General features: G+C 35.2%; 5 protein-coding genes across 5 annotated transcripts; 4 read left to right on the forward strand and 1 right to left on the reverse strand.

Moving 5' to 3' along the window:
* The first annotated feature begins 2,485 nt into the window (after window positions 1-2,485).
* Window positions 2,486-3,943, forward strand: LOC107014026 (cyclin-dependent kinase inhibitor 7). Its single transcript, XM_015213895.2, has 4 exons — window positions 2,486-2,838; window positions 2,966-3,015; window positions 3,252-3,467; window positions 3,585-3,943. The coding sequence occupies exons 1-4, from the start codon at window positions 2,521-2,523 to the stop codon at window positions 3,652-3,654; spliced, it is 654 nt and encodes a 217-aa protein (XP_015069381.1). The 5' UTR covers window positions 2,486-2,520; the 3' UTR covers window positions 3,655-3,943.
* A 3,366-nt stretch (window positions 3,944-7,309) lies between these two features.
* Window positions 7,310-11,572, forward strand: LOC107008602. Its single transcript, XM_015207708.2, has 7 exons — window positions 7,310-7,669; window positions 8,825-8,882; window positions 9,087-9,167; window positions 9,383-9,418; window positions 9,549-9,788; window positions 9,870-10,011; window positions 10,231-11,572. The coding sequence occupies exons 1-7, from the start codon at window positions 7,494-7,496 to the stop codon at window positions 10,713-10,715; spliced, it is 1,218 nt and encodes a 405-aa protein (XP_015063194.1). The 5' UTR covers window positions 7,310-7,493; the 3' UTR covers window positions 10,716-11,572.
* Window positions 11,573-13,201: 1,629 nt separating this feature from the next.
* Window positions 13,202-15,984, forward strand: LOC107003008 (ferredoxin--nitrite reductase, chloroplastic-like). The gene is made up of 4 exons (XM_015201252.2): window positions 13,202-13,686; window positions 14,091-14,445; window positions 14,551-14,839; window positions 15,058-15,984. The coding sequence occupies exons 1-4, from the start codon at window positions 13,305-13,307 to the stop codon at window positions 15,796-15,798; spliced, it is 1,767 nt and encodes a 588-aa protein (XP_015056738.1). The 5' UTR covers window positions 13,202-13,304; the 3' UTR covers window positions 15,799-15,984.
* A 948-nt stretch (window positions 15,985-16,932) lies between these two features.
* Window positions 16,933-18,087, forward strand: LOC107003017 (GDSL esterase/lipase At1g28640-like). Its single transcript, XM_027919204.1, has one exon. The coding sequence runs from the start codon at window positions 16,975-16,977 to the stop codon at window positions 17,752-17,754; it is 780 nt and encodes a 259-aa protein (XP_027775005.1). The 5' UTR covers window positions 16,933-16,974; the 3' UTR covers window positions 17,755-18,087.
* A 330-nt stretch (window positions 18,088-18,417) lies between these two features.
* LOC107003027 lies at window positions 18,418-21,823 on the reverse strand. The gene is made up of 4 exons (XM_015201273.2): window positions 21,657-21,823; window positions 20,485-20,913; window positions 19,678-19,937; window positions 18,418-18,745 (listed from the first exon to the last, which is right to left on the reverse strand). The coding sequence occupies exons 1-3, from the start codon at window positions 21,729-21,731 to the stop codon at window positions 19,707-19,709; spliced, it is 735 nt and encodes a 244-aa protein (XP_015056759.1). The 5' UTR covers window positions 21,732-21,823; the 3' UTR covers window positions 18,418-18,745; window positions 19,678-19,706.
* Between the last annotated feature and the right edge of the window lie 386 nt (window positions 21,824-22,209).

Below are 22,209 nucleotides of genomic sequence, written 5' to 3' on the forward strand. Positions count from 1 at the left end.
GGAAATTGTTGTCCTTATAGAAGGAAACACTTCCATTACTTCTTAAAGAGCTAAGAAGAAGATGCCCCCTCGCGCCGTCGCTCGGCTTTGATTGATTGATAAATTTTTTGGACAAAATTTATTTAATCAGTTTTTGTTAAATCAAATAAATCCTGTTAATATTACCTCTTATAAATTTGCGGGTAACGGTAACATTCCGAAAAGTCGTTACTTTCCAAAAAGTAGTTATTTTCCTAACAGACACATTTTTTCGAAAAGTTGTTATTTTTTCCAAAAGACACAACTTTCTGGAATAAACGGGTCTGAACAGATTTCTCTGAACAGACACGTTTCTTGCTGAAAATGGCTATAAAAGGAAGTCAATTTTCGATTTTTCAAACACTGAAAATTTTTCTTTCTCTGCATTTATTTTTCTCTCAAATAAAATCAAAGTGTCGATCGACTGAGTCTGTGTGACTTGTTGCTGTTCTTAAGTTCGTTGAAGTTAAAGAAGTTTGAGGTACCGCTATTTCTTTAACAGGTTTAATCCGTTTTATCTTGGGAGAAATTAATCCATAACCTTGGGTACAGTGAGGGAATTAAATTTCTTAAGGACACACAGTAGTTTCTGTGGACTCGGATTAATTCTTGTATTTTTTATTTTTTCTGCTTCATCTTATTTCTGTTTCTGTTTATTAACCTTATAAATACAGGTTATTGTAAAAATAACATATTTAAGTAACAATCAAACTCAATATTATATTTAATATAACATTACAATAATGATAAAATAGAATATTTTCTACGGTAATACATGGTGCCAATTTACATGAACAAAATTACTTTCACAATTATGAGAGAAAAATTTATGTATCTCATATGTTAAGAAAATTTAATAAGGCTTACTCAAAAGAGTAAAAAAAAAAGTGTTATTTTTATTTAAACGGAATCGATCCTATAATGTGAGAATCTCTTTAAAAAAAAAAAAACATAAGATGGCCCAAAAACTTGAATAAATGAAAAAAAAATAATTTGAGTCTTGCAAGTATGTATGAATCATCCAACAACTCTCCAGTATTTAAAGCTGATAATTGTTTTTTGTCGTTATGTTAAAATCTTTTTTAAATTTTTTTGTTGGATATATTATAAGAAAATAAGAAGTGGTATAGGAGGAAGATTTCCAAAATTAAAGTATTCTAAAGTATTCCATTATTAGAAAATGTCATTTATCGACACTCCTTGTATTCTTTTATTTAATTCTTAGACTATGAATATTGACATTTATATAACTCCATTTTATTTTTTTTAAATAAAAAAATGATATAGAAGTTTCTTGTGTTATACATTAGCACAAGATTTCCAGAAGGAACAATTTTGGAACTTAGCACATCTTTTAGAGAGTTTGAATTTTGTGTGTCATCAACTTTCAAATTAATTCTCCCCCTTGAAAATTGTGATGGTATTCTATTATTTGGACCAAACAAGAACTAAACATAAAATAAATATATAATAGTAGCCTCCAATAATTATTTTAATACTATAATCTACTTATATTTTATCTTTATTAAATTTCACTATATAATTATATTGAATATGTCGTAAATAAACATAAAATATATTTTATCTTTATTAAATTTCACTATATAATTATATTGAATATGTTGTAAATAAACATAAGTTTCTAAATTGTCTAAATGACTAATTTAATAAGTATCTTATGTTCTCTACATAATTTATATAATAACTTTCAAATTTTGAAATTTAGATAAGTCTGATTTTGACATAATTTCTTTTGGATAGTAAATTATTTGACATACAATATTTTTTAATTTTCACATTTTATTTATAAATAATTAAAGATTCATACTTGTAAATAAACTGTCTAACTCTGGAAATTCTAATCTTATCACGATAAAAAGAGGGGAGAAAATCCATCAAACATAACTAAGTACTTCGAAATAGTACTTTGAGACTCAAAAAAACAAGTAGAAGTTGAAAAGAAAGAAAACTAATTTTTCTTTTAAAAACTAAAAAGATAGAGTTGATGAACAAAGCACTGTTTGCTTTTTACCAGAAAGGCATTTTGGAAACAATTTGCATGAATTTATCTGTACGGTTCGGTTCTGCCAAATTGTAACCAACTTTCTAACCCGACTCGGTTAACTCCCGGTTACTACAACCGGCATCACCCGGTTAATTTGCTTCCTTACGTGTCAATCCCTGATTCGTCTATCTCTCGGTAATCATTTTCATATGAAACGGCCAGATCTTCTTAACGGCATTGCCATGTGCTTCTGCTGTCACCGTTAACGGAGCTAGGACCACATGTTTCTCTTCCCGTAACCGCCTAATTTAATCTCCACCGTTGATTAAATCTATCTACTTTTGAATTTCCTAATTTACCCCTACTCTGCTTTCTAACTAATTTCAGCTGTCACTGCTACTTGAAAGAGACGGAAAGAGACTGTTACTTTTTCATTCCAAGGTAAATTCAAATTTTTTATATACTCATATTTATTCATTCTAATGTAATGTAAATACATGAAAGCTACCATGGGAGAGTTTCTTAAGAAATGCGAGAAAATCAATGGTGGAATGAAGGTGACGGAGCTTGGAAATGGAGGTTTGAGAATAAGAGATAATGATGTGGAGGAGGAGGTTACGAGTAATTGTTCTATGAGCTCTTCAACTAAGAGAAGAAAATTTGGTTCTGTTACAGACGTTGATTTTAGTGAGAATTCAGCTTCGCCGGCTACATCTGTAACGTCTGTTCATATTCCGACGAATTCGCAGTGTTCGAGTTGTTACGAGTCTGGTGAAGTTATGATGAAGAGTTTTTTGAAATCGTTAGATCTGAAGGTGAGGTTAAATGCGAGAATGCATTTACTTCAAATTTATTGTTTATTTAAATAATCTTTTTCTTATATGCCATAACTGCTTGAATAAATTCAAAAGATATTCGGTTTTAAAATTTGAATTGTGGCAGGCCGAGAAATTCGGAACGGACAATTCGGCTTCTTTTAACGGCGGTTTCAGGTAAACATTACGTTGTTATACGTTTCTTCTTCTTTCAGAATTTGAAGTGATAAATTGCTCTTTGGCTGTGAGTGTCTCTTCATTCTCCAACTGGAAACCATTAACTCCATTATTTTTCTGAGTTCATTTCATCTTCTATATAATTGTTGTTTTTACGTGTGTTTAGATGTAGAGAAAAGCGTTTCTGTTTATTTATTTATTTTATCGTTGATTTCTCAATTTTCTTTTTGGAGCAGTGAAAATTTCAAGCCAATTGATCAACCGAATCCACCTAGTGAGCATTGCGGAGACTCGGAAGATATGGAGTCATCATCCACGACAACCAAAAAATCCTCTTCGTCTGCCAGTGCTCCCAGGAAACAGCTGTCTGCGTCGAAGGTTCCACCAGAAGCGGAGATCGAAGAATTCTTTTCAGCAGCGGAAAAGCGTGAACAAAAAAGATTCGCAGAAAAGTAAGTGCTAAAAGCTTGGGTGCGCATGATAAGTAAACATACACTGCACAGGCTCATTTTAGTGTGACCCAAAAAAAGGATATGCTAGTAATGATTTCCTTGTAATGGTGCTTGCAGGTACAATTACGATATCGTGAAGGACGCTCCGTTAGAGGGACGTTACCAGTGGGTTAGTTTGAAGCCTTGAAGAATAAATGAATGAAGAAAAATAGAGATGAGAGTACAATTGCTGAAGGGGCGGAATCCAATACTCTGATCCTTTTAAATTTCTTTCCATTTCTAGTTTTAGATCAGCATTTACTATTTACTATTTCAGCTTAGTTTAGCTTTATCGGTGTACAGCCATTCGTCTTTCCATATTTGTGTAAAGAAGCTATTTATGTGAAGCCTTGTTGGTTTTAGTAGTGCTATAACTGAACCTTGTTTCTGCAATTTTGCAACCTTCCTCATCAATAGGAACTATCTGCATTAAAAAATGTGTGCTGTTTGGTTCTGTTTTTGGATGGTAAGAAGTACACTGAGACTGACTGTGCGAGCCAGTGATTATCTATCTGTGTTGGGCAGGAAAAGATGGTGACCGATCTGGAATTTCAATTTGAATATACAAACTATAAAAATTAGCATTGTTGTGTTGTCTGTCCACTTTGTTTGTTTTATTTGGGCGTATTTTTGGCTTTATTTTAAGGGGAAAGGATAACAAATTTGTGTAATTGTTGAATGCCTGTGCTTTTTTTTTTCTCTGGTTGGAAGTGCGAATTGAATTGTCTTTTTTACTTTTTTTGGTTGGAGAAGGAAGAGCGCGTCTTTCATGGAAATGTGGGCATGCATATGACTATTGGTTGGACTTTAGTGGATCGATCCATTTAAAGATTTTTGTCATTTATTTTTTCTGAAGAGATGGGCATACTATTTTAAAAGAAAGAAGTAAATGATATTTGCCCACCGGCCACAAAAATATGAATATGTCTGGTTTGCTTAACTTGCTAGTTGGTGGAGTGGGGATCTAGTTAATTTCATAGATATTTTGTCTTGTAATCTTGAATATCTCCAAGTATTTAGCTTTGTTTTACTCTAGAAAATATAGTAGTTGGAAAAGACAGTTAAAAAGGACATAGTCAACTGTTGAACATTTTATTGGGAGATCAAAACTGGTAAGGTACAAAACAAAACAGAGAAAATTTTCCAAGAATAGAGAGATGCGGAAGCTAGTTTATAGAACTAATTGGGTACTGTTTGGCTTGCTGATCTGTGTGATTGTTGGCATAAAGTTTTTTTATTCTTTTTCAAAAGAGACTCCATATAAGGAAAAAGGAAGAAAAATGTGGGAAGAAGTACATAAAGCAAATGTATGTATGTACCTTTCCATGGGACCCTTGTGTCAAGCAAGAAAAATCCACCAATCACATGTGAAGTGTACCTTGTTTAGCAAAATACATGAACCAATATTCTTGAAACTATTTTCTAATTTTGTAATTAGACTTGGTAGCATTATCACAAATTTGAATTTACTAGTATAGGGGGAGGTGTGCACGTGCCGTGGAGGAGTGGGGGTGAGCTGACTTCCATGTGCTTTGGATCTGATGCATTCAAAATAGAGAGGGAATGTTGTTAATATAATAATATTGGATCAATCAAATAATAAGAAGGTTGGTTAAACAGTTTAGTTTCGAATTTCTCACTTTAGTTGACTAGTATGATCATAAAAATGGATTTCAGTGCTGATGGAGAGTGGAGAGTAATTAGGAAGTAGCAGACAAAAGTATAGGGGTTGGGGACCATGTATATTAGTGGAGTGAGCAGTAAACATTTTATTTGCTTTTCGGCTGAAGCTAGTGCCAGTAACCCTGCGCCCACACTCCTCCCTACAAATAGACTAACACACTGCAATGGTGCTCCATTTTTTTTCTAGTCCAATAATCTGTCACTCTCCCCATCCCATAATAATCTCCAACTCAACATTATTATTTTTTTTATATTCAAATTAAAACTTTGAACAATAGAAATTTCATGTCAAAAAGTTCTAAAATATTTAGAGAATGTTTAAGAAATTGTAATTACCATAACTCGCACAATGCATGTATCCCATAGGTCAGGTCTGGTAAAAAGTGTATTCTCAAATCTTACTTCTATTTTGTAAAAATAGATATTTTATTTTCGATAGATCTAAGGCTTGAATAAAAACATACGAGAAGCAAGTATGAAAGCAATATGAAGTAATAAATAAGAAAATATGATGCTCGAGGGAAATAATAACCATACAGTAATTAAACAATGCCCGACTATCTACTATTCCCTCCGTCTGAAATTGTATGTCATGTTGCGCTTATCGAAAGTCAATTTGACTAATTTTCAAAGATAAATTAGATCACAATAATTCGATATTTTAGACAAAAGAATTAGATATTTTAAAATTATATGAAAAACACTATAAATTACAATTTTTTGCATATTAATATGATGAAAAAATACATCTTAAAATGTTAGTCAAATTTTTTATAGTTTGACTCTAAAAATAGAAATCATGACAAACAATACCGGACGAAGGGAGTAATAATCTTCTACTTTAATCATCAACAATTCTCTTATCTAGGGTTATGTCTTCGGAGAAGTGTACGTATATCATATCTTGTCTAATCACCTTTTTTCAGTACTTTTATAATCCATCTCTACTCTTTTCATGTCCACTATACCTCACCGGATATCTGTTCTTCTTCTATTGATATACATAAATTATATCACTCTAGCTCGCTTTTCTCATCTTGTCCCCACCACGAAGGCCTCCCACCTAGTATTGAATATTCATTTTAATCATATCTCTCATAATGTGCCCACATATTTATCTCAACATCCTTTTAAATTGCGAGTTTTTGACCATTCAAAACTACATCTAATACAAAATGGTTGGCCTAACAATAACTTTGTATATAAAAATTTACTTTTAAGTTTTGGTGTCACATTTTTATTACATAAAAAGTCAATGTGAGGCGCCATTTCATTAACCCCATTGATATATGATGAGTAACATTATTATCAATCTTCTTATTTTCTTGGATTAAAAATTCAAAATACTTGGAACTTCATAGAGATGATTTTTGTATTCATTTTCACTTCCCCATATTGCCATGTGAGTTATTTCGCAAAATTTGCACTTAGAGTACACTACTCAACTTGAACCTTTTAAATTCTAGAGTCTATCTTCAAATCTCCAATCTATCGTTAACTTCGCCACATATCTCAATATCAATCAATATTATATCATCTACAAATAACATACGCTATAACAATTACCTTTGAATATGATACGTTAATTCATCTATCATCATCGATATATAAATCATTTTTCCCTTACATTTTATTTCTAATTAAATAATATCACATATAAATTATAATTGACACAGAAAGATAAAGTAAAAATAGAGATAAAAGTAAAAATATCACATTTCCATCATACTGGATAATGAAAAGGGGGGAGGGGGAAGATGTAGGAAATTAAGACATAAGGCTCCAATAAAAAATTATAAAGGAACAAGTTTGACATATCAAAATTGGATATTGTAGATACACATGGATTAATAATATAAACTTTAATTTGATAGCAACTTATTCTCAGACAGAGAAGAATATGCTTGATTTGATACCTTGTTATGTATTTTTCTTAATTTCTTGATTATAATTATAAGACTAAATAAAGTGATTATCTTTTGAGCCTTCGTTCTTTCAGCCGCATTTAGGGAAGTAAGTATAATACTGAATCATATCCAAATCCGAGTATCTATTGATTAGCATAATTTCCACGTCATCATTTGATACATTTAGATATCACGGGTTTATTCCAATACGACGGCGTTATTGACTTTTTCTAGTAATGGCGGAGGATAATCATCCTAAACGCGTGCTGACAATCTGAGGTGGCACATGTGCGATATTGCACCAACTCCACCACCCACATTCTACCTTCATCTCTCTCTACTTTCCGATTCACCTTCCTCCTCTTGATTTTGTTATCGGAGTTTTGTTCTATCGGCCATGTCAATAGACGGTGGAAGATTTTACTGGGAGAGGAATTCCGATGAAAAGGTCAAAGGAATTGTGATAATCTTCGCTTGGGTTTCAATTCAGGAAACTGAATTGAAGAGCTATGTTGATCTTTATGCTTCTCTTGGTTGGAGCTCTCTTGTCTGCCTTGCCGATTTCGCTACCCTGTAAGCTCAATTGAACTCTTTTTTTTTTCCGGATTAGGAGAGTGATTGTGCAAATTCTGACCTATCTGTGGTTTTATCATTCCATTTGTTTTGTGTTTTTGCAAGTAAACCTCAAAGCTAGATTAGGAGAATATCTAATGACTAAAACTGCATGCAAGCCTATTAGTATGGACTATATGCTTCAGTTGTCGTATTTTAGTATTGAAATTGGTGTTAGTGGTTGTATATTGTGTTAAATTAAATTGGTTTGAGTGCTCATATTTAGTTATTGAAAATTGAGTCTGAATTCATACAGTGGTAAGGTGTTTAGATCTGATTGTTTAGTGAGTTAACATCACATAAATTAGTTATCTTCCTGATACAGGGAACATTAGGCGCATTTTGTATTTGACTAGTAGTCTTCCCTTTAGAGTATTAAGTAGCTTAATTTAGATTTGAGTTTACAAATTGTGGTTATGCAATGGAGCATGCTGGAGTTTTAATGGACACAGGCAATTCCTGTTGTTGGTAAGTTTAGTGGCATCACATTAAACCTTTTCGAGGATAGGAAATAGAGAGTTCGATGATGTACATGAGCAGATTAATCTTTTGCAACTTTCGTCAGATGAAATCTGTGGTTCTTTAGTAAGCAAGTATTCTAACTTCCGCCAAGACTATTGTTGGTTTGGAACTTCGAAAGTTGAGATGCACTTGGTGTTTGACTGCTGAAGATTGATTTCAGGATTGCCAGTTTAGGCTAAGGATTATCTTTATCTTTTATGTGATTGAAGGAGACAATAGAGAAACCTTGGGTCAGGAGATGGGCATGGTGGAGATGTTATGTGATTCTCATGTGGCAGCAGTATGATTTAAACGTTCTAGTAAGAGGCACTGTGTGTTTGGTAATGATGGAAATTTTTAACAATTGAAGATCAACAAGGGGGGAATTTGAGTGTAATGCATCTGTGTTCTTGATGCTTATGTAGCCATTGGCATCAAGCTGATTTTGATCATATATTGATTTCTCTTCTGGTTTCCTGTATTGCAAATATATCATGATCTGGATTTTGTTTCTTGTTTTAATGTTGCATCATGAACAGTGTAACCGATGGATATTATTTGTTCCTTTTTTTTGGTGGGTAGTTCAAAAGTTTGAGCAGTGAATAATCTATGCAGATACATAACTGAGAAGGCTACATCACTGGCATATTCTCTTCTGAGAGAGCTTGTCGAGGTCAGCTGTTTACCTTTGCTTTTGCTAATTTTCATACTTTGTCCTATAGGGTTTTGTTGACTGTATGCGACAGAATCTGCGAAACCTAATTTATGAATGGTGATGGGATTATGATAATATAGTCATAACATGCAGTAGATCAGTAATTTGTTGGCCCAGATTTCCCATTTTCATGTTCTAACATTCTTATCTTTAAATATCTAGGAGCTAAGATGTCGGCCTTGTCCAGTTGTTGTGGCAGCTCTTTCTGGTGGTTCTAAGGCCTGCATGTATAAGTTTTTTCAGGTATAGTGACTTTGACAATCACTCACAAGACTTTTCGATGTACACTGTTTCACTTCTGGTTGAAGGCATCCTTCCTTTTTGTGTGTTTGCATCCCCTATGCTACCTCGTTGAGGTGTCTTGTGGGTTTGACCAGCAAATTTTGTTGACGTAAGGATAAAGTCCTTGGTCTTTGGTTATTGGAGAGCAATGCGTTTAATACTTTCCGTTGATGCAGATTGTTAAAGGGAGATCTGAAGCTCAAGTTAATCTGGTATGCAATTCTTTGAATCTGCTGTGAGGTTGGAATACATATATTTCTATGTATTCAAAGATCCATATTTTCCCCTGTGATAAATTATTGATCGCATTAACTATTTATTGAATCTTTCACTCTTTTGCAGGAGGACAGCCAATTGGTCATTAACTGCATCTCAGGTCAAATTTATGATTCTTGTCCTGTTGATTTCACTGCAGACTTTGGAGCACAATTTGCTGTGCCTCCCACAATTCTAAAGTTCCCCGGCTCCACACAGCTACTGTCTATGGTTGCGAAAGGTTTTACTTCTGGATTAGATGCCCTATTCATAACTAGGTTTGGATCCCAGCGTTCTGAGTATTGGCGAACTCTTTACTCCTCAGTTGTAAGTTTCAACTAGCTGGAAGTCATTTTGGAAGTCCTAATATGTTATCCCTCCTAGTTGATTTATCCTGTTCCCCTGCAGAGTTTTGGGGCCCCTTTTCTCATTTTGTGCTCAGAAAATGATGATATTGCACCATATCAATCTGTATGTAAATTTGCTCACAGCTTGCAAGACATGGGGGCAGATATCAAAATGATAATGTGGAAGAGTTCCTGTCACGTAGGTCAGTTGATAGTACATTAGTCTCTTGCTATACTCCATTCTTGTCATATCATTACGGCGTTTCAGCACTTTTGTTCTTTTGACACACTGTTTTCTGTATTTAGCTCTTGCATCCCTTTTGGTTTTCTCCGGTTACTCCGCGGATATAATGTTGGTTCCAGTTTTCTCTGTGTTCCATGTTTTTGAACGTGTGCGTCAAACATTTATCGTAATCTTGCAGGCATGTACAAGAGTGATCCCATCCAGTACAGCATTGCTATAGATCAACTACTTGCTCAGGCAACTTCAGTTTTCTCTAGCAGAATTAGGAAACTAGGAGAGAGAAATGGCTTGGATGATATGCATGATGAAATATCTCACATGATTTGTGACCTCCAAAATGCAGCAGCTGACTCGAATGGAAGTTTTAGAAGAGTTGCAGGGGGACCAAAGGATCACTTTTTCTTGCCAAGCTCATCTGACCGTCATAATGTTAGTGATTCTGGCTCCTCCTCCGAGGAAAGAAAAAATCTGCCTATTTGGCCAAATCCCAGTTTAAGTGCACACACTGTGCTTGGCCAAATCCTTTTTGATGCTTGTGTTCCTAAGAATGTTGAAGGTTGGGATGTTAAGTGTACTTCTTCCTTAAAAGGCCAACCATTTTCCTCAGTGCGTAAGGATTCACCTCTAAATGCCATCAAAATCTTCCGCCGTTCACGGTTATGAGGCCTTTTCTTGTGGAACTCACTTCGGCTTTTCACATTTCTACTAGATGCACTGTATGATTAATATCATAATGATTTTACCTCTATGTCTAAAAGGGTTATGATGAAATATTGGAGGTCATTTTTCAAGGTGAAACTAACTAATGATCTGATTTGGCTGGCTACTAGAACAAAGTGTACAGGTTAAATGAGTAACACATCTCCTATCTTAATGGGATGGGCAGACATGATGGTGCTGTGTATGAGAGGTGTTAATATATGGAAAGCAGCATGTACCATTTGATTTGTCTGGGAAGTGTTTGAGCCACTCTTCACTTGCTTCAGGTGTGATCTGATGATAAGAAACTATTTGGGAGCCTTTAAGCAAGTGGTGATTTTATATATTGTTCGGTAACATGTACATAAGGCACTTCTACTTGCTTCTGGGAATTATGATCTTTCAGTCTTCCCACACATGTACATAACGTATCTATTCTGCCAGATACTCGTTAGCAAATGAGATAAATTACTGTAGAACTTTGCTGTATAATTATGAACCTGGATCAGCTATGTATTCTGGGTGTGTATATATCTGGAAATTTTGCAATTTTCTTGCACTCTGTTATAGGTCGGAAAACCATTCCTCTCTTTTTAGTTGGTTGATGACTTCAGGAAGGTGCAAGATGATAATACTCATTGAGAATGCTCGGGGTTACCTTACATCCTTTCATGAGTAGCAGTTGCATGCCACCTACTGTCTTTAGTAGGTAAATTACCACCAAGGCATATAATACCGTTGAGTCTTTGATTATAGGTGTGAGATTCAGTTTTCAGTCTTCATTTTCCTTCTCCTTTTCTAAAATTGCAATTTATGAGTTACCTTGTTTCTCAGAACCTATTTGTGCAACTGGTTCACAGTTTTCATATGTACATTTTTAGTTGATTTTTTAATATACATACAGAGTTTGGGTCTAAGCTACTGGATTCTGCTGTACCCGTTCCATATATTACGTACTGCACTTAACCTTTTTCTGATGCAATTTAACAACAGATGCAAAATTCTCATGGACATCTTTGAAAAACTTATTGGCTTCTAACTACTTATATCTCTCTCATTAATCGTTATATGTGGTTAGATTGATATTTATTTTTTTTATAGTAGAACTAATAATTCATCTCAAATTTCTTATTTTATTTTTAATGAGATAACTAATACTCGCACAAAATATCTTTTTTTATTTTAAATCATATGTGTCAAATAATTTGTCTCTCTTAAATATCTTTAGCAAGAAATAATCATAACATCGTGGGCAAAGATAATGACAAAAAACTTTAGGCCACATGTTATGGTAGGCAAATCGGCCTCAGGACCAATACAAGTGAGGCGTCCTCTGTATGTTGGACTCTTGGCTCTTCTTGCTAACCTGCTTTTTCCTGTCTCTGAAATTAATGGTACGTATATTTGTGGACTTATTATGCCATAATATTGCCCGTAAGGTTGGTGATCACCATTCACGGTGGAATAGTTTTTAATTTTTTCTTTTAGGATAATTACATTTACGAATTTTGAAGAAGATCCAAGTGTTTTATTCCTATTATTATATAAAAATATTTAACATAATATTCACCTTTGTTCTATTCAGGATATACATGCGTTTAAACGATGAAATGAGAATTCATATAACCGAATTTTACTTATTCTCCATAATGTTTTCCTGAAATATCTAAATTTGAAGAAAAAATTTAACAAGATTCCTTTGTTTTTTTTTTCTTGTAAGGAAAATAAAATTCTTCTCTAGTGATCATAAAACATCTTTGTATTTAGCTTTGTATTTTGGAAATGGAGGAAGTTGAATTATTGCTTACGATGTAGAATTCCAAGAATGCGAGGACAAGGAAGAGTGGGCTCCCGTCAAGTAGAAAAACTGAGGCCAGCCAGTTAATTTCTTATCATCACCAATAGCCACACGCCTCTCTTACCCATTCATACTCCCAAAAGGGTACCCTTAAATTTACTAAAATCACACACCAAATATGCTTAGCGTGTTCATCTGAAAATACTCGATAAAATTTATATATATATAATTAGCGGATATATAGAGATCTTGAATCTCTTGAATACAAGATTAGAGGTTGCCTCATCGATTTAGAATTCAATATTCACCTTAAGGTTCCAACTTCACATCTTATGCACTGGACCACGCCACTAATAACTAATACGGACTCGAAGTTCCCTTTTATAATTTTTTCATAATTGCTTTCTTAACTAAATCATTTTTAAGAAACCTCAAAAATTACTATTTATTTATATTTCACCCATATCCAAGTTGTTTATTAAATAACCATACCATTTTATGTTGTTTCTAGTATAATAATGTTAATTAATTCGGTCATTGCAATAACACATTATTTATAAATTTTTATGGTCACCTGACACCAACTTGCTACAATGTTTGAAAAGTTTAACGGTAAAAGGGAAATTCTTGTCCAAACTTATTTTAACATTAACGACCCTTTGCAACAATCAAGAGTCCACTAAACGTTTTGCCACACATCCATTTACTCCCACAGCTCTACAAAATGCTCTGACATCTCTTTTGCAACTTCCAAAATGGCATCTTTTTCTATCAAATTTTTGGCACCTTCATTGCCAAATCCAACTAGATTTTCCAAGAGTAGTACTGTCAAGCTCAATGCAACTCCGCCGCAGACAGTGGCTGCGGCGGGGCATCCAGAGGTTGCTGCTGAGAGACTAGAACCAAGAGTTGAGGAAAAAGATGGATATTGGATACTAAAAGAGCAGTTTAGGCAAGGAATTAATCCTCAAGAGAAGGTGAAGATTGAGAAGGAACCTATGAAGTTGTTCATGGAAAATGGTATTGAAGAGTTAGCTAAGATTCCAATTGAAGAGATAGATCAATCGAAGCTTACTAAGGATGACATTGATGTTAGGCTCAAGTGGCTTGGCCTCTTCCATAGGAGAAAGAATCAATGTAAGTACTCAACCTCAACTCCACACCATATGTAATAACTAACTCAACTATCAAAAGTTGATTCAGAATTTAAACTTTATAGATTCAGGAACTTAGATATATACTATATGTTACGGCAATGACACTAGAGGGTTTAAATAATTTTAAATATTAATTTGTGATTAGATTTGATTTCCAAATTCATAGTCAAATGTAAAAAGTTTAACTCTCGAAATCTGAACTGTAACACACATAAATTGGAACAAAGTGAGTATTTGGTTTGGTAGTATAATTTTTCACTTGCATATCTATATTGGGTTGAATCCATCATTTTTCACAAGAACATCCGCCTCTATCACCTACATCTCAACCCTCCATATTGCATAATAAAACACTGATTTTCTTTACCAAATTTGTGTGACCAGATGGGAGATTCATGATGAGGTTGAAACTTCCAAATGGAGTAACAACAAGTGCTCAGACTCGATATTTGGCGAGTGTGATAAGGAAATATGGAGAGGAAGGATGTGCTGATATTACGACAAGGCAAAATTGGCAGATTCGTGGAGTAGTGCTGCCTGATGTGCCTGAGATTCTAAAGGGACTTGAAGAAGTTGGCTTGACTAGTTTGCAGAGTGGCATGGATAATGTCAGGAATCCAGTTGGAAATCCTCTGGCTGGAATTGATCCTGAAGAAATAGTTGACACAAGACCTTACACTAATTTGCTCTCCCAATTTATCACTGGTAACTCACGAGGCAATCCGGCTGTTTCTAACTTGTAAGTCTTCCATACACAGTATATATGTTTTCATATGCTATAATCATTTTGTTGTGTTCTGTTGTGTGAGAAAATTAGAGTGGTTTCAATTTGCAATGTTTGTAGGCCAAGGAAGTGGAATCCGTGTGTAGTAGGGTCTCATGATCTTTATGAGCACCCTCATATCAATGATCTTGCATACATGCCTGCCATAAAAGATGGACGATTTGGATTCAACCTGCTTGTGGGAGGGTTCTTCAGTGCCAAAAGATGTGATGAGGCAATTCCTCTTGATGCATGGGTTCCAGCCGATGATGTTGTTCCGGTTTGCAAGGCAATACTGGAAGCTTTTAGAGACCTTGGGTTCAGAGGGAACAGGCAGAAATGTAGAATGATGTGGTTGATTGATGAACTGGTGAGTGATACATTGACCATTTTCATGCATATTTTGACTTAAGTCTTAACAATTGGCCTCAACAAAGTTTTCTAATGTTATAGTTTTCTATAGCAAGTCCTACTTCATGTAATGGTGAAAACTGATTGATAGGTTCTCATCTAGAGGGGTATCTGTCACATGCCTTATCAGGTAGATCAGAATTTTCGTTAAACTTGCTCCAATTTCAACTAATGCAGGGTGTAGAAGGATTCAGGGCAGAGGTCGTAAAGAGAATGCCTCAGCAAGAGCTAGAGAGAGCATCTCCGGAAGACTTGGTTCAGAAACAATGGGAAAGAAGAGATTATCTTGGTGTACATCCACAGAAACAGGAAGGCTATAGCTTTATTGGTCTTCACATTCCAGTGGGTCGTGTCCAAGCAGACGACATGGATGATCTAGCTCGTTTGGCTGATGAGTATGGCTCAGGAGAGCTACGGCTGACTGTGGAACAGAACATTATTATTCCCAACATTGAGAACTCAAAGATTGAGGCACTGCTAAAAGAGCCTATTTTGAGCAAATTTTCACCTGATCCACCTATTCTCATGAAAGGTTTAGTGGCTTGTACTGGCAACCAGTTCTGTGGACAAGCCATTATTGAAACAAAAGCTCGTTCCCTGAAGATCACCGAAGAGGTTCAAAGGCAAGTATCTCTAACGAGGCCAGTAAGGATGCACTGGACAGGCTGCCCAAATACGTGTGCACAAGTTCAAGTTGCAGACATTGGATTCATGGGATGCCTGACTAGAGATAAAGACAAGAAGACTGTGGAAGGCGCCGATGTTTTCTTAGGAGGCAGAATAGGGAGCGACTCACATTTGGGTGAAGTATACAAGAAGGCAGTTCCTTGTGATGAATTAGTACCACTTATTGTGGACTTACTAATTAAGAACTTTGGTGCAGTTCCACGAGAAAGAGAAGAAACAGAAGATAAATAAAATTTGGATTAGATCATAATATGATGGAATGTGCAATTATGTTTAGAGATTATGGAGGTATATAGTTAAGAGCTGGTTTGAATAATCAGAAATATGTTGTGTTCATATCATTTGTTGTACGATAAATCAACACAAACACTCCTACTTACCTGAGAATTATTACATGCTATATTCTTTTGAAGCAAATTGCATCCATCCTCCTTTATTGAACATTATTAATACCGTGTTGTTCCTTGTAACTGCAATATCGTTTTTTTTCAGATATCATGCTTCTTTGAGTCAGTTTTTGCAAGAGATTTGCTAGCAAAAACTGAGACTCAGAAATCACTATGCATCGCGATTACATGGTTTCAATCTTTGTAGTTGCGAAACATGTTGTAGTGACTAGTGATTACCAAGAGACAGCAAGAAAGAACAAAATTTCCTTGTTTCTTCAACTTCCTTCCTTCAAGAACCAGTTTTATTTTCTTTTTTTGGCTCCCTGAAAGAATATACTGGAAAGATATTATATCTCTTTAATTTTCCTTATTAGTTTTTGTAAAAAAGGAAAAGAGAATTTCCGTTTCTTTACAAGATATGGAAAGGTTTAGAATTTGGTTTCTATAAAAAAAGAAATCGGTAAATTTCTACCCAAAAGCTAAATAATTCTAATCCTATTCCACTAAGGAAACGAATTATAATCAACAAATTCTAATTCCTATCAACATAGGAAAGATGTTACCTTCTATAAATATAGTATCTTTTTCACGTCTCCTCATAGTTTTGCCTTACAACCCTAATCTCTTTTGTTCTCCTTAATTTCTCTCTCTTTCTCTGCTTTGATGGCTTCTTCCCAATGCAGCAGCCGTTGTTTATTGATCTTGTTTTTACTCTGTTCCTGTCTTCTTATTGTTTCTTCTTGCACTATGGCGAAAGAAGCTGTACTACTTGGTCCGTTTGATTCCATATACAATTTAGGGGATGCTGATTCTTCTGTCATCATCATCAGCTAATCATATTGCTGTGACCCTCAATTTGCCTTCTCCACAACCCTACACTCAAGAAGGCACTGAATTCGTAGAGTCTGGCCTGAATTTTGCGACCCCTGGAGCAACCATCATGAAACCCTTTTTCTTCCTCAAGAATGGCATCCCACCACCTCCTCAGTCTCATGACCCATCACAGATTGTCACGTTCATGAAGTTCTTTTATAAACATTGCTTCAACTTTCACGACTGTGGAAAAAACAAGCTTCTTCAGAAGGCACTCATCTTTATGGATCAACCCGGCATCAACGACTACAAGCAGGCCTTCTTACATGGAAAATCTATTTCTGAGGTGTCCCATCTCGTGCCTGAAGTGGTGGAGACCATTAAGAATTCAGTAGAAAGACTCATCAAAGAAGCTGAAGCAAAAACTGTTGTGGTTTCTGGAATTGTACCCATGGGCTGCTTTCCGGGTTATCGGACTCTGTTTCCTGAGGGCGATTCAATTGACAAAAGCAGATGCCACAAGGGACTGAATATGTTCGCAAAGCTTCACAATGATCACCTTTGGCAAGCAATTCTGGAGCTGCGTATGAAATACCCTGATGTTCACATCATATATGCAGATTACTACAAAGCGTTCATGGCCCTTCTAAAGAACCATACCTTTCTGGGATTCAAAAAGAATACTTTGATGAAGGCATGTTGTGGCAGTAGTGATGGTCTGTTCAACTTTGATGTGCAGAAGAAGTGTGGAGATGATGGAGCAGCAACATGTTCTGATAGGGCTTCTTATATACATTGGGATGGATTTCAACTGACCCCTGAGGCTTTGGAGAACCTGATTGATACACTCTTCAGCCATAAAGGGTTCATATTTCCAGAAACCAAGTTTGGAGAAGATACGGCAGCATTAGAAGGGCATCATTCCAGGAACCATGGAGGAGTCAAAGACATGTCTTCTATTGTGAGGCATTTACTCTTCGTCTAAGATAGTTGTTTATGTTCAGTTACATCTCAGCAAATAGTATGGGTTCAAAGAGTAGGCCCTGAGTGATTCATATATATGTACAGGGGAATGCTCCTCTTAGCTTCTGTAACAACTAACTATACTTTTGAGTTTTATCAAATAAAAGTATCCTGATTTGATTCAAACATTATTCTAGAGATGATTTAAATGCTTATTAAGTACTCTGTTTATCTTGTTGTGTTATCTTTCAACCTTATTCTTAAGCCAGAGATTAACAACTAAGGGTTTGACTGTTCGTAAGAAGCTTAGAATCAGAAAGGACTTAGAATGGTGGATAACTCAAATGCCCTCTTTACCAACTTAAACTTGGATTATACCAAACTTGGGCGCTCAAATAATCTATTGAATCTTCTTTTACTGTTCTGGAGTACTGTTTTATCACATGCTCCACTTCAATACTCACCATCAAGGTTCCAATAATATCTATCTAAGATGACGTAAGAGACTGAACACAATGTCACCTGCAAACTTGCACATATTTTCGTTATCAGTTCAGATATGCTCCACAATCTGAGAACATTCCCTCTCATAAAGGAGCACTTTTACTGTCCTACCATGCTCGACGCGTATGATAAATGTCACCTCCCAATCCAGAGAAAACCTCAGTCATGCAGGGGCATCAAGTCAATGGCAAGAGACGGTCTTTTTTCCAAATGGATAACCTCAAAACTCATAGGAATCCAATTACAGTGAGAACAAAGTAAAAGCAATACAGAAGAGATATACTTCTGTGAAAGGACGTGTACACTGAGGATAAATATAAAATGTTTACAATGACAATTATTAACTGCGGTACCTATTTTTTAATTGCAAAGAAGCTTTCACTTTCCGCACTAGAACTAAAAACCAAAGCCCCTCCTGAAGCGAAAAGCAAATACCTTAGAACTCGGTCGATCCAATAGCCAATCAATTGATTGCTGTAGTAAAATTTGCCAAAAGTAGCGATTTGCCCCTAATAAAAATAATTTCATCAGTCAACAATACTGGCTTGCAAATATCATATTTTCTAAACTATGAAAGAAACTTCCAATGGCAACACAGTGATACCCAAAACAAAGAATCACTTGCATTGCTGTCCTGACAACATTTAACAGTTTGAATATCAAAGGCAACTCGTGTTTCTATTAACAACATTTTAGAGATTCATAATTGAAGAATTCCACATCAAAAGGTTAAGTCAATTACTTAAATGGTCAAATATTGAAGAGAAACCTTAATCACACAGACTATTATAAAGGGATTACAAGTATACTTAAGCATAGTTAAGAAACCACTCATTATTGGATGTCTTTGTCATCATAACATTTATATTAAGTCTAAATGTATTTCAAACAGCCTTTGAAGTTGGAAGCTCAAATTGTTGCTGAAAGTATTCAAGAGCTGCCAAGAGAAACCTCTTCTCTGAGTAAGCATTACAATCTAGACCTTAGCATAGAGGACATTCATTTAATTGGAAAGGAAGTAAAGAAGGGCACAAATTTAGCTTAATGCACTTCACAAGGAATACGAGTTTTGACTCTCAGAACTATTAATCTATTATCATTAATGGAAACCTTTTATTCGGGAGACTGAGATTCAGTGCAGGCAGACTTACTACTACCAAGTGCAAAAGATTGCATTCAAGATTCCCTTTGACCCTTGAAATATGAAAAGAGCAAACATGCACCTTACAGTAGACAAAAACATGTCTCAAGCAAATAAAACGCCCAGCAAAATTTTCTCCCTTTCTCATTCATAAAACACCTATTGTCAAGTATTGGCACCTGTATTATTTTTCTTTATTGATAACCAAGAGAAAAGTGCATGTATCATTTTTAGGGCACAAAGTAGCAGCGAGTTTCAATACGGAAATGAATTTAATTTTAGGAGAACAAATATTATTACCCGTTCAAATACTTGTCGCCAAAAAGTTACTACAGTCTATTCTGTTCAGGATCAGCAACTACTGAATCAGGCAGCGTCGTTTCTGCTGACTTCCTAGGCCTTCTATACCAGAGGAAAGCAAACCACAAAGTCCTGAACAATGCCCCATTTGCAAGGTGTGGGATAAAAATTCGACCCCAATATGGATAATATGGTCCCGGCAACTTTAGCAGTGTGAAGAAAAGGCCAATGACAATCAAATGCCAAGGAACATCTGCATTCTAACATTGTAAACAGAGCAAGAAACATGTCAGAACACAACCAGAATCCGTTCATATTGTTCTATTCTTGGACAAAGCAGCAGAACAATTCTAGACATATAGCGCAAACATGTGACCATCATTGCAAAAAGCCAAACCGGGATAAGTTGAAGTTAGCAGGAAAAAGTAACAAGGATAGGCAAACAGAATAACATAGAGACGGAAGAGTCTGTTATTGTAGAAAATAATTGCGAACATTTTTTCAATTTAGTTTCTAAGTTTTACCAACTAGGCAGTGAAACTCTAGAGGGAATCTAATAGATTTTCGTTTTGTTTGAGAAATGATCTAATAGATGCATTTAAATTGGTAATATTTGATATATTATTTACGTAGAAGACATAATTAAGTAAAACGGAAGTGTGCTTTCCCCTACAACACAAGCTTTTAGATGAGATGTTCACACACTTTAACAACATGGATGAATCAGAACTGTATCAGCAACATGGAATTTAACCATCAACGTCTTCTACTGGAATTTCATGTGCAATGTAGAGCAAAAACGATCACCTTGAGATATGGAGATGACTCCAAAGCTGCTGACTTTAAGATGCCAGCAATAGCAACACCAGTAAGAAAAGGAAGCAGGGTGATATAAAGCTTCCTCTCATGTGCACAGTAAGACAACTCACTGATTGAGGTAACTACAAGTACGGGTACATACAAATATTTGGTAACTGTCAAAACAATGTCAAGAATAAGTTGAACAAAATGGTCCAGAGCTCTATTCCAAGGGAAACTCTTGACAGGTGCAGGAGTATTGTCCCACAATTTCCTTGCCTGGTCTATTACGTTCTCCAAGTTAAATTTGTGAGGTTCATCTGATCGTCCAGCTGCTATGTTCATATTGCAGATTATTTTAGGTCTTGAAATCGGACGTGTCCCATTTGATCTGATGCTCAAATAGCACATATTAGACTTAGTCAACAATGGTAAAATCTGCCAAAGATAGAATGAGACTGTCATCCAGATTGAGTAAACAGGAGAAAAGAAGCAAACCAGGAAAAGATGAATAACAAGAACGACAACGATAACAATAAAGTAAGAGCAACAAAAGCAAGAAAAGAACCAAAAAAAAAGAAAAAAAAGAAACAACAATAGTAATTGTACTAGTAGTAGTGGGCACTGGACAAAGAACAACCACTAACCTAGTAATCCAAATGAAGGGCTACAAACTTTCTCAAATTAAAATTATCAAACAAAAAATGGAATGAAGTAAGCGTACATTCCCATTTGGATGTAAACATAGAATTAGATGGTAGCATGGTTTCCATACAACAAGAACCAGAACAAATGACTTAAAGAAGAACAAACAGAAGAGCCTATCAAGTTTCAACAACCAGCTCTACATGGATATGAAAATATTTCAACAACATACCCAGAATAATTCCACAAGTAGGGTCTGGGGAGTATAGAGTGTACACAAACAATACAAAATGTCTCTGTGCCATAAATAAAGAAACATTCCACTAATTGTCAAGAAATCCAATTCTTTAAATCAAGAATCAGATACATGCTTAACTATTTCAAGAAACACATATGTCTACGCTACGCATTTAAGGAATTCAATAAAAACCAGAACTCTATAAGTGGTTGCAATTCTCAATTTATATACATGGAAGAAAACGAAGTCTAATAATAATGGGGAAAAAATATTAAAAGAAGTGGGTAATGTTGGTCACCTGAAAACCATTAGCGAGTGGAGAGTAGAGTTTGAGAGCCATCATAGCAGGGAACTGGGTTTGTGTAACTGCCATGAAAGATAAGGTCTTCTCCACATGAAATTGAGGGGTTTAAGGGATGGGTTCTTGGAGCTTGGGAGAGTGGTGCCGGATCCGGGTAATACCCACTCCTTAGATGGGCCGTGTATTTAAAAGAAATTGAAATTGAAAATGGGCAAAAAGACGAATATACCCCCATTTTTTAATTGAAGTCATATTGAATGAGTTTATTTTAAAATTAAAATAACTGTAAATTGGCTGCCACGTGTCCTTAAAAATTACTTTATCCATTTTTTAATTGGAGGGGTAACCAAAACAGGTAAGGTGTTCTTTTCAAGAAACATGCAATTTTTGAAACTAAAAAAAAAGATGAATTTTAGAATTATTATTTTTAATTAATGGATATTATATACATCACTTTTTTAACGAGGAATATATCATACTTGAGTCACAAAGTTAAGGCACATATTAGTCCTTTTTCCTTTTGAAAATTAAAGAAGTCATAAACATTATC

The sequence above is a fragment of the Solanum pennellii genome, chromosome 1, assembly GCF_001406875.1.
Source record: "Solanum pennellii chromosome 1, SPENNV200".
Taxonomy (NCBI): Eukaryota; Viridiplantae; Streptophyta; class Magnoliopsida; order Solanales; family Solanaceae; genus Solanum; species Solanum pennellii.

What these genes read in the sequence shown, in the direction of transcription:
- LOC107003027 (XM_015201273.2), bottom strand. Translation starts at nt 21,731, where the DNA reads ATGGCAGTTACACAAACCCAGTTCCCTGCTATGATGGCTCTCAAACTC. An exon ending in CACTCGCTAATGGTTTTCAG is followed by an intron (nt 20,914 to 21,656) that starts GTGACCAACATT and finishes TATCTTTGGCAG; the next exon opens with ATTTTACCATTGTTGACTAA. An exon ending in AGTCATCTCCATATCTCAAG is followed by an intron (nt 19,938 to 20,484) that starts GTGATCGTTTTT and finishes TTACAATGTTAG; the next exon opens with AATGCAGATGTTCCTTGGCA.
- LOC107003008 (XM_015201252.2), top strand. Translation starts at nt 13,305, where the DNA reads ATGGCATCTTTTTCTATCAAATTTTTGGCACCTTCATTGCCAAATCCA. An exon ending in CCATAGGAGAAAGAATCAAT is followed by an intron (nt 13,687 to 14,090) that starts GTAAGTACTCAA and finishes TTGTGTGACCAG; the next exon opens with ATGGGAGATTCATGATGAGG. An exon ending in AATCCGGCTGTTTCTAACTT is followed by an intron (nt 14,446 to 14,550) that starts GTAAGTCTTCCA and finishes CAATGTTTGTAG; the next exon opens with GCCAAGGAAGTGGAATCCGT.
- LOC107014026 (XM_015213895.2), top strand. Translation starts at nt 2,521, where the DNA reads ATGAAAGCTACCATGGGAGAGTTTCTTAAGAAATGCGAGAAAATCAAT. An exon ending in TGAAATCGTTAGATCTGAAG is followed by an intron (nt 2,839 to 2,965) that starts GTGAGGTTAAAT and finishes GAATTGTGGCAG; the next exon opens with GCCGAGAAATTCGGAACGGA. An exon ending in TCTTTTAACGGCGGTTTCAG is followed by an intron (nt 3,016 to 3,251) that starts GTAAACATTACG and finishes TTTTTGGAGCAG; the next exon opens with TGAAAATTTCAAGCCAATTG.
- LOC107003017 (XM_027919204.1), top strand. Translation starts at nt 16,975, where the DNA reads ATGAAGTTCTTTTATAAACATTGCTTCAACTTTCACGACTGTGGAAAA.
- LOC107008602 (XM_015207708.2), top strand. Translation starts at nt 7,494, where the DNA reads ATGTCAATAGACGGTGGAAGATTTTACTGGGAGAGGAATTCCGATGAA. An exon ending in CTTGCCGATTTCGCTACCCT is followed by an intron (nt 7,670 to 8,824) that starts GTAAGCTCAATT and finishes TAATCTATGCAG; the next exon opens with ATACATAACTGAGAAGGCTA. An exon ending in TTCTGAGAGAGCTTGTCGAG is followed by an intron (nt 8,883 to 9,086) that starts GTCAGCTGTTTA and finishes TTAAATATCTAG; the next exon opens with GAGCTAAGATGTCGGCCTTG.